Raw genomic sequence first — 17,506 nt, forward strand, 5'->3', positions numbered from 1 at the left:
GCGCCCTTAAAAAGCACGGAATTCTATCTCTATGGTCCTTCCGGTGCCGGAACAGAGGGTATACTCTCTCCTTTTGCGGGACTCTATGGTCGAGGACGCCCTGTGACCCCGGAAGCGATCCTGGGACGCCGACGGCAAGATGGCGGCGCGAGCAGCGCTCGGGGCCTTGTGCCGGCGTCTCTGGCAGGCAGGTACCGGGCAGGCTGGGGGAACTAGGCGGGCCCACAGGGACAGTTGCCCCTGAGTCTGTCTGACAACCGTCGTTCTGGCCACCGGGAGCCTCCCGCGATTTTATTCCGCATCTCGGCTCGTTTGCAGGACGGTGGCCAGAAAGGGGTTGGTTTTATCTCGAATTCTCGCATGGGGTAAAACAGAAGTCAGGGCAAAGGCAGGAACGAAAAGAATGACAGAACTGGAAAGGATGTTGAACATCATACATCCCAATCCCCCCCCCCCCCCGCCCCCCTTATGTTTGCAAAATAAACCGAGGCTCAGAAGACAAGAAACTCGCCTGGAGAAAATTAGGGGCTGAGATCTCAGATTCTCCCCACAAACTAAATTGAGACGCTCTCCTCCGGTCCAGGGGCTCTGAGATTTAGGTCCGCGTCACTCAAGTCGGAGGTGGGGGTGAAATAGCCTCTGCGAGGTCCTTTGGAGAAGCAGAAGCTTAAGCAGCGGTTCTCGGGGTTTGGGGCCTCAGCGCCCCTTTACACCCTAAACATGGTCAGCTCCAGACGACTTGTTTTTGTGGGTCTTAGTTATCGATTTTTAGAAAATAAAACTGAGAATCCTAAAAGTGCTTATGCCTTTAAAAATAACACCAATACATTCATTACATGTTAACCTAATTAACATATTTATGACAGTAATTAAATTTTCCAAAACATTTAGTGAGAATGAGACGACTGGCAGTGTTTTATGTTTTTCCAAATCTCATGAAGGTCTGGCTTAATAGAAGACAGCTGGAGTCCCGTATCTGCTTCTGTGTTCATACCGCACATCACTCAGCCTCTGGAAAAGTTCACGGTGAAAGGATGAGAGAGAAAAGGTGCCAGCAAAGCCTCAGTGTTACTGTGGCGGTCGCTTCAGTCCTGCAGGCCCCCTGAGGGTGTGCCAGGCTCCCCAGAGGTCCTCAGAGCACACTTTGAGAACCACTGCTCTTAAGAAAAGACTGATGGTGTGAGAGGTTGAAATGCGGAACTAAGACACTTACCCAGGCACCCTTTAACCTCCTCAAAAAGGAAACTTTAAGAACGTTTGAAGGTTAATTTTGGCTGTAACAGCACTTAGCCTCCAGCTCTTAGCAGCAGAGGTGTTCGCCGTGGCCGGGTAGCTCCGTTGGTGAGAGCTGGTCCCAGGGTTTCATTCAGTCCCACTCAGGGCGCCTGCAAGAATCAACCAGTGGATGCATAAGTAAGTGGGACAGCAAAGAGATGTTACTCTCTCTCCTCCCATCCTCTCTGTCTCTAAAAGTCAATACGTTTAAACAATAAGTAAATAAAAGCAGAGGTTTATACTGGGAGAATAGAAGTGGCAAGTGTACAACTGAATTAGTGGGGTCCCTGGCAGAAATGTGGGGAGGGAGTTGTCTATGTGATTATGTGTGAAGAATGGCACTTACCTCTTCCTACCTGGTATTGTACCTGATTTCCTCTTTTTGTTTTTCCCTAATCCAAGGGAGAATATTAAATAAAGTTTATTTATATTAAATAAAATACTTAATTTGCTTCCATCTTGGGTGAAGAGGGGAAGGAGGACAATAAACTAAGAAAAGGCTTTTTAACATATTTAGATGACCTTCAGTTGTTATAATTAAACTTCACTTGTGCTAAACAGTTATTCGCATCTTCAGAGTAGTTTTAAGGATCCTAGCATGCTTCCAGTTTCTTGGGTTACACTTTTTAAATTAAATTTATTGGGGTGACATTGGTTAATAGGATCATGTAGGTTTCTGGTATGGCTTTCTATGTTACAAGATCTGTATTTAAATCTCAGGAAAGCTTAAAGGAAAAACAGATGGCAAATTAAATATATATAGTACCTTGTTTCCTACAACTAGAAGTTTTGATCCACTAGGGGGAGCTGACAGTAAAGGACTTGGAAAAGCTGGATTGTTGAGTTTTGAGGCACAGTAATGGTGTAAAATGGATGTAAGTTTCAGTGTATATTTCTGTTTATAAGCTAGTTGTCCCAGCCAAGCCAAGAAATACATATGCTGGAAAAGATGTATAAAAACTTCAAAAGAAGTGTACTTCAGAATTCTTATTTCAACTCTTAATAACTTAAATTATAAAGACATTTTTGTTCAAAAGTATTGAGGCAAATAAGTATTATATTGAATTACATTTAATCTGTAAAAAATAATGGGGGAATTAAGCCACATTTTTTTCTTTGATGTCCACAAATTTAATTTATAGCTGTTATTTTAATGTGAGAATTACTTGTATTAAAAATTTATTCTAAATTTTAAAATATATAGATTCTCTAGTATTTTGAGAGTCCCTTTTGATTATCAATGCTACTATTGTCTTGTTTTTTTAAAAATAAGATCTAATTTGGCATTTTAGTTACCCAGTATCTTCATTGGAAATAATGAGATAGCTCTTTATTTGAAATAGCATACATCTTTTGATTTTTTTAGTGGAAACTGTGAATGGTTTGGCGATTGACTTTAATCCTAACATATGCCCTTTTTTTTTAAGGGTTCGAGGGATTTTTCTGTAAACAGTTCTAAGAGCAGTACACCCAAAAATGGTGCCTTTCTTCTGTAAGTATGTAGTTGGATGTGCTTCACTGAACAAGAAAATGGGCTCTTGTGGTATTTTACTTAGTTTCTCTTTTTTCCCTCCACACAGCAGCTCCAGTATGAAGTGGGTACAGTTTTCAAACCTACATGTTGATGTTCCCAAGGACTTAACCAAGCCTGCGGTATGTACTCCCTACATCTTGGCATAGGGAGCTACATTAGCTATTTCTTTTCCTTATTTCATTTGGGGTTGTTTCCCAAATGCTTTATGACTAAAAATTTTTGTTCTGGAGTACTGGCAATTGCATAGTGTGCCTGAGTAGAGTATTCTCTGATGTCCCTGGTGCTCATATTCTCTTTCAGGGTATCTAGGCAAGTTCTAAAGGAATAAATTATTTACCCCACATAACTGTGGGAGTGAGCAGTCTTTTGCTTGTAACTCAGAATAATGTGAAGAATTGTCATAATTAATGATGCAGGATACGTGATATGTTCAAGGAAAATTTGTTTCCTGTAGCTGTCAAGTCTTTGTTCTCATTTTAAGACTGAGCCAGGGCCTTGACAGTGAGAAAGAGCAGTAATACAAGTAAAATCCAGAAGTAGCTGTATGGCCTTGTTTCATTTTAGTAAAAGCCATGATTCCTTCAATCCAGTTTTTGTGTTATTTGTAATTTTTTGAAATCCTTATAGAGTCCCATTTTTTCCAGTTCCACCCCTCAAATAACCCTTTGTAACAGTTTAGTATGAATCTTTTTAGACATTAGTCTGTACGTAACCATTATATCTAGGCACATGCACACCAAAGTAGAATTGTGTTATACATAATGTACTCTGTTTCATTTTTTTCGCTTAGTAGATACTGGATGTATTTCCATGACAATACATACATACCTCAGGTCTGCAACTCCTGCCTGCATGGCCCAGGCTGTAAGGAGAGGTGACAGGTGGTCACAATGACCGGCTGTGCCCCTGATAAGTGAGACAGCTACTACTTACTTACTCTAGCCACTTGTTGCCAGGATGCCAGATTATCTAAATTTTCCAAGCTAAACTGAAATCTAAATTGTTATGTGAAATCTCCTGAATTTTAGTATTTTTAACAGATTCAAAACCTTGTAGGGAGCCCTGGCCAGATAGCTTAGTTGGTTAGGGTGTCATCCCAACACGCCAAGCTATGTATGGTTCAATCCCCAGTCAGGGCACATACAGGAATCACCTAATGAATCCATAAATAAGTGGAACAACAAATCAGTGTTTCTCTCTTTCTCTCTCTCTCTCTCAAAAAAAATTAACTAATTAATTACTTAATTTAAAAAAATCTATAGGAACCAATTAGAATACATCTTAGGGCTATATTCCCCCTTCGCTTGTCCCCCAACTTTTGCCATAGGATATCAGTATATTCTGTTCTTCCAACAACCCTATTTGGGGTAATTGAGAGTGAATGTCTAGCTTCCTGGTTATGTAAGTAGATCTCCTTTCAGGGGTGAAGTAATTAACCCTGAATCATTGGATTAGTGTATAAATTACTGGTTTAATGGATGAATGAAGTGGAAGGTAATTCACCTCTTGGAAGAAAGAAACATCAGACCTATTATTTCTAAGATTTTAAGTATTAGGGCAGAAGAGTTAGAAGTTATATGTACAGTCAGTATCATAACATTTTAATTAGAAATGAGTAATTTTTCTATTATGGCAGGCAAAACCATGAATAAAGCCTAATAAAGAATATGGCCCTACCCCGGCTGGTTTGGCTCAGAGGTTGAGTGTTGACACTATGAACCCAGAGTTTGTGGTTCGATTCCGATCAGGACACATGCCTGGGTTGCAACCTCAATCCCCAGTAGGAGGTGTGCAGGAGGCAGCCGATCAGTGATTCTCATTATTGATGTTTCTCTCTCCCTCTCCCTTCCTCTCTGAAATCAGTGAAAATATATTTTTTAAAAAGAATATGGCCCTGGCCCATGTAGCTCAGTTGGTTGAGCATTGTCCCATTCACGGAGAGGTTGCTGGTTCTATTCCCAGCCAGGGCACATGCCCGGGTCGTGGGCTCAGTCCCCAGTAGGGGGTGTGTAGGAAGCAGCTGATCAATGTTTCTCTCTTATTGTCCTCTCCCTTCCTCTAATCTCTAAAATTAATAAAAAGACATTTTTAAAATAAAGAATATGAATGGGCCCTTGCAGGGTGGCTAAGTTTGTAGAAGCATTGTCCCTTATGCTAAAAGGTTGTGGGTTCAATTCCAGGTCAGGGGATTACCTAGTTTACAGGTTTTGATCCCCAGTCAGGGCATGTACAGGAGGCAACCGATTGATGTTTCTCTCTCACATCAATGTTTGTCTCTCTGTTTCTCTCTCTTCCTCTCTAAAATCAATAAACATATCCTCAGGTGTGGATAAAAAAAAAGAATATGAATAGCCGAAACCGGTTTGGCTCAGTGGATAGAGCATCAGCCTGCGGACTCAAGGGTCCCAGGTTCGATTCTGGTCAAGGGCATGTACCTTGGTTGCGGGCACATCCCCAGTAGGGGGTGTGCAAGAGGCAGCTGATCGATGTTTCTCTCTCATCGATGTTTCTAACTCTCTATCCCTCTCTCTTCCTCTCTGTAAAAAAATCAATAAAATATATTTTTTTTAAAAAAGAATATGAATAGTAATTACCTTTATATAACAACTAGAGGCCCCGTGCACGAAAATTCATGCACCTTGCCGGGGGCGTCCCTCAGCCTGGCCTGCAGCCTCTCACAGTCCAGGAGCCCTCAGGGATGTCCTACTAAGCCACAGTTTGGCCTCCCTCTGTAGGAGGAGACCAGGCAGGCTGATCAGGGGTCGCTGCCCACTGGTGAGCGGCCAGCCCCGCCTCCCCCATCGCCCCTCCACTGCTGGCCGCTACCGCGCCTTGGCTGGCCTGGTGTTGCCTGCTCTCCGGCCCCGCCCCTGCCAACGGGTCATTATGACATTTGGTCGATTTGCATATTATGCTTTTATTATATAGGATGTTTTATCATTTATAAACACTTTAATCTGTTTTCTTATCCTATATAATAAAAAGCTAATATGCAAACTGACCAAACAGCCAATCCATGATTCTCTCATCATTGATGTTTTTCTCTCTCTCTCCCCCTCTCCCTCTCCCTTCCTTTCTGAAATCAATAAAAGATATATATATATATATATATATATATATATATATATCCTATACAATAAAGAGGTAATATGCAAATTGACCCTCAGGCCCTCACAAGATGGCTTCCTACAACCAGGCCGGCAGGGGGTTTAGTAAGGGACGACCAAACGACTGAACAAGCAGGCTGCGTGGGGCGACCAGGCCAGCAGTGGGGGGGACAGTTGGGGGTGACTAGGCCAGCAGGAGGGGCAGTTGGGGGCAACCAGGCCAGCAGGGTGGGGGGGCGGGCAGTAAGGGGTGACCAGACCAGCGAGGGGGGGGGGCAGTTAGGAGCGACCAGGCCGGCAGGGAGTGGGGAGTTGGGGGCAACCTGGCCGGCAGCGGGGGGCAGTTAAGGGCGACCAGGCAGGCAGGCAGGTGAGCGATTAGGAGCCAGCGGTCCAGGATTGTGAGAGGGATGTCCAACTGCCGGTTTAGGCCCGATCCTGGGGATCGGGCCTAAACCAGCAGTCGGACATCCCCCAAGGGGTCCCGGATTGGAGAGGGTGCAGGCTGGGCTGAGGGGACCCCTCCCCGTGCACGAATTTCGTGCACCATGCCTCTAGTCCTATATAATAAAAGGCTAATATGCAAATTGACCAAACGGTGGAACAACCAGTTGCTATGACGTGCACTGACCACCAGGGGGCAGACGCTCAACGCAGGAGCTGCCCCCTGGTGGTCAGTGCACTCCCACAGGGGGAGCCCCACTCAGCCAAAAGCCGGGCTCATAGCTGGCAAGTGCAGGTGCGGTGGTGGTAGCGAGCCTCTCCCACCTCCACAGCAGCACTAAGGACATCCCCCGAGGGCTCCTGGACTGCAAGAGGGCACAGGCCAGGCTGAGGGACCCCCCTGAGTGCACGAATCTCGTGCACCAGGCCTCTGGTTCTCTAATGAAATGCTGTGAGCTGTAGCATCAGTATGCTGTTTTATATATGAGAAAACTAAAGTGCATTGAGATTATGTGACTTGCCCATTGCCATTTAGCTGGAAGTAGCAGTTTAATTCTCAACCAGGTCTTCTGACCAGGCTACTTTTGTTTACAGACCCCAAAATCCTTTCCCATTGTGAATTTGGGGCTCAATAACTCTTAAGTTAGAAGGTTCCATTAGTGATTTTGTTGCCTTGAAAATCCCTTTGATTCAAACTGCATTTTAACAGATTCTAAGGGTCATTGTGCAGATCTGAATGTGATAGTAATGAGATACTTAAGCTTATAGTGTTAAAATGTTACATAGCATTTTTCTCCCCATTTATTGCTGAACTCTGAAGTTGCTCAATTGAGTGAGGATAATATGTTAAATATTTTAGTTGTAAATATTAGAGGAATCACAAATGAAACTTTTCTTTTTTATTTCAAAATTGTAGATAACTATTTCTGATGAACCAGACACATTGTATAAGCGCCTGTCAGTTTTAGTAAAAGGCCATGATAAGGCTGTGTTGGACAGTTATGAATATTTTGCCGTGCTTGCTGCTAAAGAACTTGGTATCTCTATTGAAGTGTAAGTATAATCTTTCCTAATCTGACCTGTCAGTTGTTGTAACATGGTCAGCCAGAAAATGGTGCTGAGAGCCAAGTCTGAGCTCTTAAAATGGGATAGAACTCATGATAGGTAGGGTGTAGCTTTGTCCTATTATCCTAAGCAGGATCATCCCTCCTGTCTTCTAGAATGTTTAAATACTAGAATGAGTGAACCAGGAAAATGAAGGAAATCTTTTCTCTACCAATTTCATAGACAGGAGATCCAATTTGTATTTCTCAGAGCAACAGATCCTTATGTCTGGGATCTCCATGGGGCAGAGAGGCAGTGAGGTGGGCAAGCAATCCTTTTATAGACCCTTTGATTTGATGATCTTTGGCTAATATATTCATTGTTTCAAAACTGCCCTGAGAAACACCAGTCACTCAGTAATTTCATGTCTGAGCAAGGTAAGCGTTATGTGGCCCTGAAGTCACTGCAGGGTCAAGTGTAACTACCTCCTTTGTCTTGTCACCTGCTCCTGATGTAGAACAAGGCCCATTTGTGGCTTTGCCAGCCCGCCTCTTTACAAAACACAATGAATCCACGTTTTCCATAACAGGCTATAGTTTTATGATTATGGATCATCTGTAAATTTTCCTAAAATAGCACAGCAGACATTACAACTGTGTCCATCACACTGGTGTTACTTTTCACAGTTCATGTATTTGGTCAGTAAGGGACTTCAAGGCTGTAAAAGCTGGAGGTGTGTGTGTGTGAGAGGGTGCGTGTGCTTGCATGCCAAGGCTCAATTTTGGGGCTGTGGAAAAAAATGTTTGTGTTGCTGTCCAAGGTGTTTATTTTGGCCTGAGCTTTATGACATCGGTTGTTAAGCATAGATGACAGTCCTGACAAGTAGAAGTCTGTAAATGGTAGTTAATGCCTGTAATTGAGCATGAACCTGACCTACAAAATTGTGGGATCGTGCTTTGATATCACTGACTAAGGTTTTATCATCACTTAGCTTGAGCATGTTGTTTTGCCCATTAATTTTCAGACATGAACCTCCAAGGAAAATAGAGCGATTTACTCTTCTCAAATCAGTGCATATTTTCAAGAAGCACAGAGTTCAGTATGAAATGAGAACACTTTACAGATGCTTAGAGGTGAGTTTATTTCAGATATTCAGGTATTTTTGAAATGCCCACATTTCATACTAGCATAACTTTCCTTTCACATTGGCTGACTTCCTTTTAGTCAGCTTATGCTAATGGTTGCAGAGAAGGTAAAAGGACCTTTTGTGTTTATGGGAGCAACAGACAGGAAAATCAAACTCAAATAAAGCCATCATTTAGAATAGTTCTACTTTAGCTCAATAATACAGATGATGCTGACTAATTTTTTAAAAATTTCATTGCCCCTAAAACAATTTGTATTTCTCAGAGCAACAGATCAAACCATACAAGCCTTACTTTTTGTTTGTTAATCCTCACCTGAGGATATTCTTTCCATTGATTTTTAGAGAGGGGAAAGGAGGCAGAGAGACAGAAACATCGATTGGTTGCCTCATGCAGGCCTGCAACGGAAGTACATGACTTTGATTGGAATCGAACTCGTGACCCTTCAGTCCATGGGCCAACACTCTGAGCACTGAACCATACTGGCTAGGGAGCTAATTATTTATTTTTTTAATACATTTTTATTGATTTCAGAGAGGAAGGAAGAAGAAGAGAGAGATAGAAACATAAATGATGAGAGAGAATCATTGATCAGCCACCCGCCTCCTGCATGCCCCCCCACCAGGGATCGAGCCTGCAACCTGGGCATGTGCCCTTGACCAGAATCAAACCCGGGACCCTTCAGTCCCCACAGGCCAACGCTCTCTCTATCCACTTAGCCAAACCAGCTAGGGCAGCTGACTAATTTTTATACAATAAGATAGCATTGGAATAATTTTGCTTGCTTTTCAAAAATTCTAGTTAAATTTTCACACAGTTCTAATAATTCTTTTCACATGCTTCCTGGATTTCCCATGTCTGTGATGGGCAGCATTACGATTTTTCATTCATCTTATTCATTTCTGCATCCACTAGGGTTGACATAGTCTTGTGGGTAAGAAGTGCATGGATTCTGGAGTCAGGTAGCCGGGTCCTAGTCCTGGCACTTACTAGCTGTATGCCTTGGGCCTCAATTCTTTGACCTACAAAATGGGAATAATAATGGTACCCATCTCCTAGGTTAGTGTGAGGATTAAATGAGTATTTATCTGAAACACTGCGAATACTTCGTCACATAGTAAGTGATTTATAAATGTTATTAAAACAACTGTTTGTGCATCTTTTCCATTGGAAGCGCTGTACTAGACATTGAGGATACAAATATTAAGATGTAGTTCCACCCTTAAATGGAAAAAAAAACACCACCAAAATTGTATGCACCCATGTCCAACAGAAACAATCCAGCATGGATTAGAGCAGGCAGAAAATCTCATAAAACTCTTATAATCTAGTCTTTGTTTCCTTTTGTGTTTTGTCTTAACTAGTCTTGTGAAACTCGTGTAAGTATACTGCTTCGATACCGTGCTTGCCAGCTGGGTTCCATGGAGCTCTGGCTTTAAGACATCTGGGAGGAGGGTGCTTCAGGGCCGTGCTCTCCCCATTCAGTTCCACCAGAGGATCTACAGGGTTTTTAAAATTGGGGTTCTGTGTAAGAGTCCATAGAGGAAGAAAAGGTCCTACCACTTTACCAATAACACTTTAAAATTTCTACTCTAACAGCAGAGTATGAACCAATTTCATGTTTGAAATTTCAGCTAAAACATCTAACTGGAAGTACAGCAGATGTCTACTTGGAATACATTCAGCGAAACTTACCTGAAGGAGTTGCCATGGAAGTTACAAAGGTATGAGTTTAATTTCTACCTCTTTTGGGGGGTAGTGTGTGTTGGGTCACAACCTTCCCGTGAGCTTCCCAGGTGTAATCTGAAACCACCCCGGGATGCGGAGGGCAAGGAGAGACCGCAGAGAGGCAGACCACTCCACATGGTAGGTGGCAGGTTTAATAAGCAAGAGAACTTACCAGCTTTGTCGTGGGCAGCTGCAAGACTGTGTGCTTTCTGAATACACCTGCCAAATCTTAAAAGTTATAGAGGCCCAACTTGGGTCATTCACGTACGCAGGAGACCTTAACTGGGTCAGTCATGTACCCAGTCCAGATAGTCTCAATACCACATTTCTATCTCAAACCTGTATCCTTGGAGCAGGTTCTGGGAGCAGGGAAAGCAGCAGAATACACATTGTAAAACACAGGGAGGAGGCAAGGAGCCTTTGATTGCCCGGGTTCAGCTCACAGGTCAAACAGGCAGTCATGTCTTTTTGATGACCTTCCCCAACAATCTGTATTGTTTTAATACACTAGAGGACCGGTGCATGACATTTGTGCACTGGCGTGGGGGGTGTCCCTCAGCCCGGCCTGTGCCCTTTTGCAGTCTGGGAGCCCTCGGGGGATGTCCTACTGGTGGCTTAGGCCCGTTCCCTGGGGAGCCATCAGTCAGACATCCTTAGTGCGAAGGCAGGAGAGGCTCCTGCCACCACCGCTGCGCTTGCCAGCTGTCAGCCCAACTTGTGGCTGAGCGGTACTCCCCCTGTGGGAGCACACTGACCACCAGGAGGCAGCTCCTGCATTGAGGGTCTGCCCCCAGTTGTCAGTGCGCATCATAGCGACCAGTCATTCCACCATTCAGTCGATTTGCATATTACCCTTTTATTATATAGGATTGCAGCCTGGTCCTGGCCCACCGAGTGGAGGGGAGGGCCTGTGGCAGACCTGGAGGCAGGATTGCCATGGTGGTTGGGGTCTCCACCTCCCTGTGCAGTGGTGGCAGTTCAACCAAATAATCCTTCACTGCAGCCACATCCTCCCTGAGCTGCCTCTGAAGTCTCCCTCCCTCCCAGGAGTTGTCCAGACATGGGGGCCACATTAGGTGGCATTCCCTAGAGATCACTGAGGATCAAATAGATTATATGTATCAGAGTTTTATATACCATCAAGTTTTCTTCTCTCTGTTTTCACAGCCTACAAAAAGATGAGCGGGGTGCGGGGGGTGGGGGGGTGGCAAGTAGGGCTGGGAGGTAAAAGAAGTCAAGAGGATTTAAGGGAACAAAACTAATCTATTTTGTGGCCAAGAGTCCAGTTAAGTCCACATTATATTATAGTTCTATTTTTCTCTTTTTAGACAAAATTAGAACGGTTACCAGAACACATCAAGGAGCCAATCTGGGAAAAGATACCAGAGGAAAAGGAAGAAAGCAAGTCATAAAGTCTCAGAGACTAGTTGTGTGGGCTTTTGAATGAGGGAGGGCCAGCCACGTGGGCTGAAGTGGAGAGTGCTGCCAGTTGAGACGGTTCTCTGTTGAGTCCACATGTCCTGATCATGGGCAGCAGGGGATGGAGCATTAAGGATTCAATGGACTGTAGTGAAAGAGCCACTTTATCTGTCCTTTTATACGTGTCATCATTTCAGTTCTGATTTACCAAATGTGAGTAAACCATTTTGACCACTGTGCACCAAAAGAGTCTATTTATATTTTATTCTGCTATTATTCAATTATTAGTTTCTACTAATTTTAATTTACATCGTAGCATTCATCTGAAAGTGAATATTTGAAATATTGCTCACATACATTTTTTTCTTTTGAAATTCCTAGAAGGAACCTTTGGTTAATTTGATTAATTTAACACTGAGCAATTGAAGTTTTTGATCCTCTAAAACAGGCCAGCATAGAGTTGTTTGTTCGGGGGTGATGACCTCCAAATTTGACCTCATTTAAGCATTCCATTCTTGAAAATGAATATACTTTGCAGCAGACCAAGCACACTTGAGGCATACACTGCACCTTCTAGTGGCCCAGACCCTGCAGGGCTGCCTACTAGTAAAAGGGTCACTGTAATGGAATTTAAGCTCTCAAGATATTACCACTGTATCGTTTCTCCCATCCTGTGATTCATTCATTCAACAGGCTCTTATTTTGTTAACTTAACCAAAAATTGAATAGAAATAACGGCTTTTGAAAATTGTGCAAGGCACAAACTATTTTCCTCATTAAGTTCCTCACTGATAAGAAGGCCTCTCTCTGTTGGTAAATGGCAGTCTTTTGTCTGGAGAGGTCTACTTTTCCATGGAATTAAATAGTGCTTAAAGCCCTGAAAGAAGCAGGGCTACGACGGGCTGAAACTGTTGCTGGATCAACCCCAAGGGAGTGATTCGTTTCCTTTTTATAGCCGAACCGGGGCTTCGTCTTTGTAGTTTTCTTCACATCTTTGGAGTAGTTATGTCTTCTCGGTTTTTCCCCCTTGCACTGGAATTCCCGTTCTCTCTTCCTTACCTGCTATCAAGTGTCGGTGTTTTGAATGCATACTGCTTATGTGTCAGACTTACATTACTGTCATTAACATGAAAAGAATTACAGCCTTGTGGCCCCTGACCTCCTTCCCTTCGGGCTCAGTTGTTGACTGTGTCATTCACAAATGCCTAAAGCATGCTTATCTCAGGTATAAGCAGGTATAAGCCTCAGGATTAAGAACTAGTCAATAAAACAAGAGCAATAGAATGGTAATTATATCTAGCAAAGCAGCAATTTGTGACCCATTTGAACTTTAAATAATTCTTTAAAAATAAATATAGCTTTTTTGTATGTGTTTTTAGATAATATTAATCACTGTAGTATGGTAGGATGATTTATGCACACTCAGCTCCAGTGACTCACTGTGAGCTAAAGGGGTGCATCCGAGTCTGACTGTTTTCATTTTCAATTAACCTGTAAACCAGATTACTCAGGTTGGCACTTCAAATTACATATTAAAATATTGTTTTAAGATAAATATGCAAATAAACTATACACGCGGCAAAACGTAGTGATACTTCTGTGACAAAAGTATTTGAGACCTACATCTTGATATAAACAAGGTAATTTATTTATCCTGGTAGGCTGAGAAAGTGTTGTTTTTTTAGTTGGGTCTCCCATGTAAAATGCATATTCTAAAACTTAGAATTAATACCCAAGTCTCACTTTCTGTCCATAGTGGGGATGGGAGGTGGTGAGAGAAAATGGGACCTGATGGTAGAATGAACCAAAAGGCAGGTATGAAGTGAAATTATTGAGAGGTAGGAAGTGACATTATTGAGAGGTAGCCCAGAGTTCATTGTTGCTTCCTCTAATCTGAAATACATTTCCTTTTCATATTAAACAAAATAATATTATGGTCTGTTTGAAATTATTGATAGAAATCTACGAATTAGACTTGTTTGGTGCCTAGTTTCAATACTGTCAAAGAATTACTTTTATGTTCCTTTAGTCACCTTATACAGACCACAGTAAATATATAAAGCAATTGTTTTAAAGAAGGAGTCTAGTCCTGGCTGGTTTGGCTCAGTGGATAGAGCATCGGCCTGCAGACTGAAAAGTCCCAGGTTCGATTCCGGTCAAGGGCACATGCCCGGGTTGTGGGCTCGGTCCCCAGTGGGGGCATCCAGGAGGCGGCCAATCAATGGTTCTCTCTCATCATTGATGTTTCTATCTCTCTCTCCCTTCCTCTCTGAAGTCAATAAAAATATATTTTTAAAAAAAGAAAAAGAAGGAGTCTAATTTCTTAACATTTCTATTTGTCAGCTGCCATTCCTCCTTCTCTACATTTAGTTTTACTGCAACACTAATGAGTAGCAGAGTAGAGAAGACATGGACCTTGGAGTCAGACAGGTCTGCGTCAGATAAGAGTTAAAACCCACTAACTGCAATAAACTTGGGCAAGATAGTTAATCCTGTCAGAGCCTCAATTTACTCGTTAGTAAAATGTAGAAAATAATGCCTCCTCATTAAGGTAGGAGTATTTAATTAGGTAACTTATAGAATGCCTCACAGTTCCGAGTAAATAATAGACATGGGTGAATAATAGTTATCACTAGATGGAGTGCAAATCCGAAGGCACCCAGATGCTTGTGCACTGCACGGGTTAGATACCAGCTGGAGAGGACCTGGAGTGTCCCAGGGAGGGTAGCTCTTGCCTTGGAAGGGCTGTGAGGGTTAGTTTAGCTGAGAAAGCATGTAGTGTGCATTGTAATCACCGCCATGCGTTATGCCAAGCATTTTACATAGTCACCTACAGATATTCTCATTAAATCTTCATAACCCAACAAAGTGGTTACTGTTATTACCCCCATTTTCCAGGACAGAAAACCAAGTTCTGACTTCCCCAGTCAGTATCCTCTCAGTTTACAGATAACGCTGAGGCAAAAAGGGTGAAACTGATTTGTATGAGTTCAGATTAGTGACAGGGACAGCCCCAGAACCTAATTTTTAAAGAGTAGGAGGTACTCAGAATATTCAAACCTAAAATCCAGATTTATTTCCCCTTTCACATTGGCAAAATGTACTGATTTCCCCTAAATTTTACAAGTAAAATGATCAACTGGGAGTGGGGGGAATCTAAGGCATAAAAGATGTAAATGTGATCTGAATAAAGATAAAAAGTATAATACACAGTGCGATTCCTGGTCCCTGTGGTGTCCAGGTCCACAGGGTGTGAGGGGGCAGCACATGAGTTTAGGCTGATGAAGGAGGGAACCACTGGGTCACAAGAACCAGCATGGAGGTTATTTACAGCAGGCTGGGGCCAGGCCCAGCGAGGGCTCAGCAGGCTAGGTCTATGGCTCAAGCATTTCTTATACCTGGAGCCAAGCTTATGGCTGACTGTCTGTGAACCCCCGGGTTCTCTGCAAATCCCCGCTCAATTCCTAACCCTGCCCTCCTTAAACCCTCACTATTATTACTCGATTTAAGCTGTCATTTCTCTCTGTGGAGTCCTAATCTTCTTTGAAATGATATATTTATACTTCAGCAGCTCAGCGTATTAATGGGGCAGGTCATGGTCAACTGACCCACATGAAAAGCCATTTGAAGTTTAGGTTCTTTAGCCAGAGGCTAAATCAAGTTATACTTCATTCATACAATTTCTTAATGTGGACACACTGTCCTGTAATCACGCCTCTATTTTGCTTAAATATCCATAAATATGAAGAGATGGTCAGGGGTGACACCATCTTCACACCGAGCCAGTTGAGCCAATGATGGGCACATGTCTTCGGGTGTGATGAGAGGGGAGAAAGGTTGAAATCCCTGAGCTAGATCTTCAAGGCTTCTTCTAGTTCTAAAGGCCCATTATCTTTCACATCAATAAAAATCTGCTAACCCGGGCATTCAAAGGAGTCAAGAGGAGTTGTCTTACAAAATGAAGGACTAATAGCTCCCATTAATTCAGCACTAACTGTGTGTCATGCACTTTGCTCGGTTACTCAACAGGTGTTGGAGTTCTTTGTATGTGCCAAGCACTGTCCTAGGCATTGGGAATTCCGTGGTGTCTGGGGTGAAGTCCCCGTCCTCAAGCATCTTAGACGCTATGGGGAAGACATAATAAACAATTAAAAAAATAAGATAGTTTCAACTGCAGTTAAACACGATGAAGAAAATGAAGTAGGATAATGTCAGAATTCCTTGAGGAGGGGGGAAGGTCAAGGAGGCCGCCATGTGAAGGCCTGAGGGGAGAGCAGTCCAAGCAGCAGGACCAGGCAGTGCTAGGACCCAGTGACTTGGTGTGTCTGCAGACGAGGACAGAGGAACATGACAACAGCAGGCAGGGGCGGATGCTGTGATGCATCACGGCTGTGGGGAGCAGTATGGGTTTTATTCTGAGTGCAAATGGGCAGCCACTGGAGGGTTTGGAGCGGGCGAGTGATAGGAACTGATTTATGCCTTGGAACACACTACTCCGGCTGCTGGGTATGGGCTGTGAGGAGGGGGTTATCAAGAGGGGGCAGGAAGACTGGTTAGGACCTTCTGCAGTGGCCCAGGTGAGAGGATGTGGCCTGGACTGGAGTTGTCGTAGTGGAGGTGATGAGAAGTGGTTGATTCAGAATATAGTTTGGAGGTGGAGCTGATGGAATGACCTACTAATAGATCGAAATGAGACCTAAGATGTCAAGAATGACATCTAGGTTTTGGCCTAAGCAACTGGGTAAATGGCGATGCCATTACTGCAGTTGAGAAGGGATTTGGAAAGAAAACCAGTAGTTTGGCTTTGGCCTTGGCCTTGCTAAGTTTGCCGTCTGAGGATAGATGTCTAGTAGGCAGCTGAGTTCACGAATCTGAGTTCTGGAGAGAGTCCAGGCTGAAGATGTAAATGTGGAAGCTATCAGCCTACAACTGGTATGTAATGTTGGGGGTGAATGAGTTCATCTAGGGAGAATGTGGGTAGATGAGAAGGGTACCAAGAACAAGCCTGGGAAGCCCCAAGCACGTAGAGATTTGGTAAAATGGAGGCGATGAGCCATCAGTGAGGTTAGAGTGAAACCAGACAAGTGTGGGTCCTTGAAACCTGGAGTATTTGGAGGAAGAATACACTTGGTGAACCATGATGAATCTGCTGGCAAGTTGAGTAACAAAAGCAGGTCATTGGTGACCACTGTATAAGCCTTGTTCATGGAGTGATGGGGATGAGCATCCAATTGGAGTTAAGTTGAGAGCATAAGAAAGATGAGGACACAAAACAGGTTTGAGAATGGTCAGTTATTTATTGCTACCCTAGGAAAATACCCAAGATTTAGTAGCTTAAAGCAAAGACAACATTTACTTTGCACACAAATCTGCAATTTGGTCAGGGCTCTGCGGGGACATTGTCTGCTCCATTTGGTATCAGCTGGGGTGTCTGGAAGGCGAGGCCTGGAGTCACTCACTCACCCATAAGTCTGATGGTTGAGCCTGGCTGTCAGCCGGAATCCCTGAATGTGGCTGAGCTTCCTGACAACATGGCGTCTGGGTTCTGAGGGCAAGTCCTGAGAGAGCCAGGCAGAGACCCTATCACCTTTGATGACCTAGCCTTGGAAGTCACATGGTGTCACTCTGAGGTAGCCACAGAGTGCCATCGGGTTGAAGGGAAGGAGAAGTAGACTGCCCCCTTGGTGAAAGGAACACGTGACACCAGATCTACTGCTGTGCCATTTTGGAAAACAGATCTGCCACAAAGGGTTTTGTGGTAAGAGAAGCCAAAATTAGGACAGTGGATGCAGGGGATTGTGGGCAGGGCC

At 43.5% G+C, this 17,506-nt stretch overlaps 1 protein-coding gene across 3 annotated transcripts; it reads left to right on the top strand.

The window, feature by feature from the left end:
- The first annotated feature begins 92 nt into the window (after window positions 1-92).
- On the top strand, window positions 93-13,912 carry MRPS10 (mitochondrial ribosomal protein S10). Of its 3 annotated transcripts, none has more exons than XM_079780617.1 (7): window positions 93-187; window positions 2,703-2,767; window positions 2,859-2,928; window positions 7,277-7,413; window positions 8,429-8,537; window positions 10,184-10,273; window positions 11,606-13,912. In XM_079780617.1, the coding sequence occupies exons 1-7, from the start codon at window positions 140-142 to the stop codon at window positions 11,687-11,689; spliced, it is 603 nt and encodes a 200-aa protein (XP_079636743.1). In that variant the 5' UTR covers window positions 93-139; the 3' UTR covers window positions 11,690-13,912. The 3 variants fall into 3 exon arrangements, with proteins under 3 accessions (XP_079636743.1, XP_079636742.1, XP_079636744.1); XM_079780616.1 differs by having other exon boundaries at window positions 102-187; window positions 2,856-2,928; XM_079780618.1 differs by having other exon boundaries at window positions 140-191; window positions 2,856-2,928.
- The last annotated feature ends 3,594 nt before the right edge of the window (window positions 13,913-17,506 follow it).

The sequence above is a fragment of the Cnephaeus nilssonii genome (assembly GCF_951640355.1).
Source record: "Cnephaeus nilssonii genome assembly, chromosome: 9".
NCBI classification, from domain to species: Eukaryota; Metazoa; Chordata; class Mammalia; order Chiroptera; family Vespertilionidae; genus Cnephaeus; species Cnephaeus nilssonii.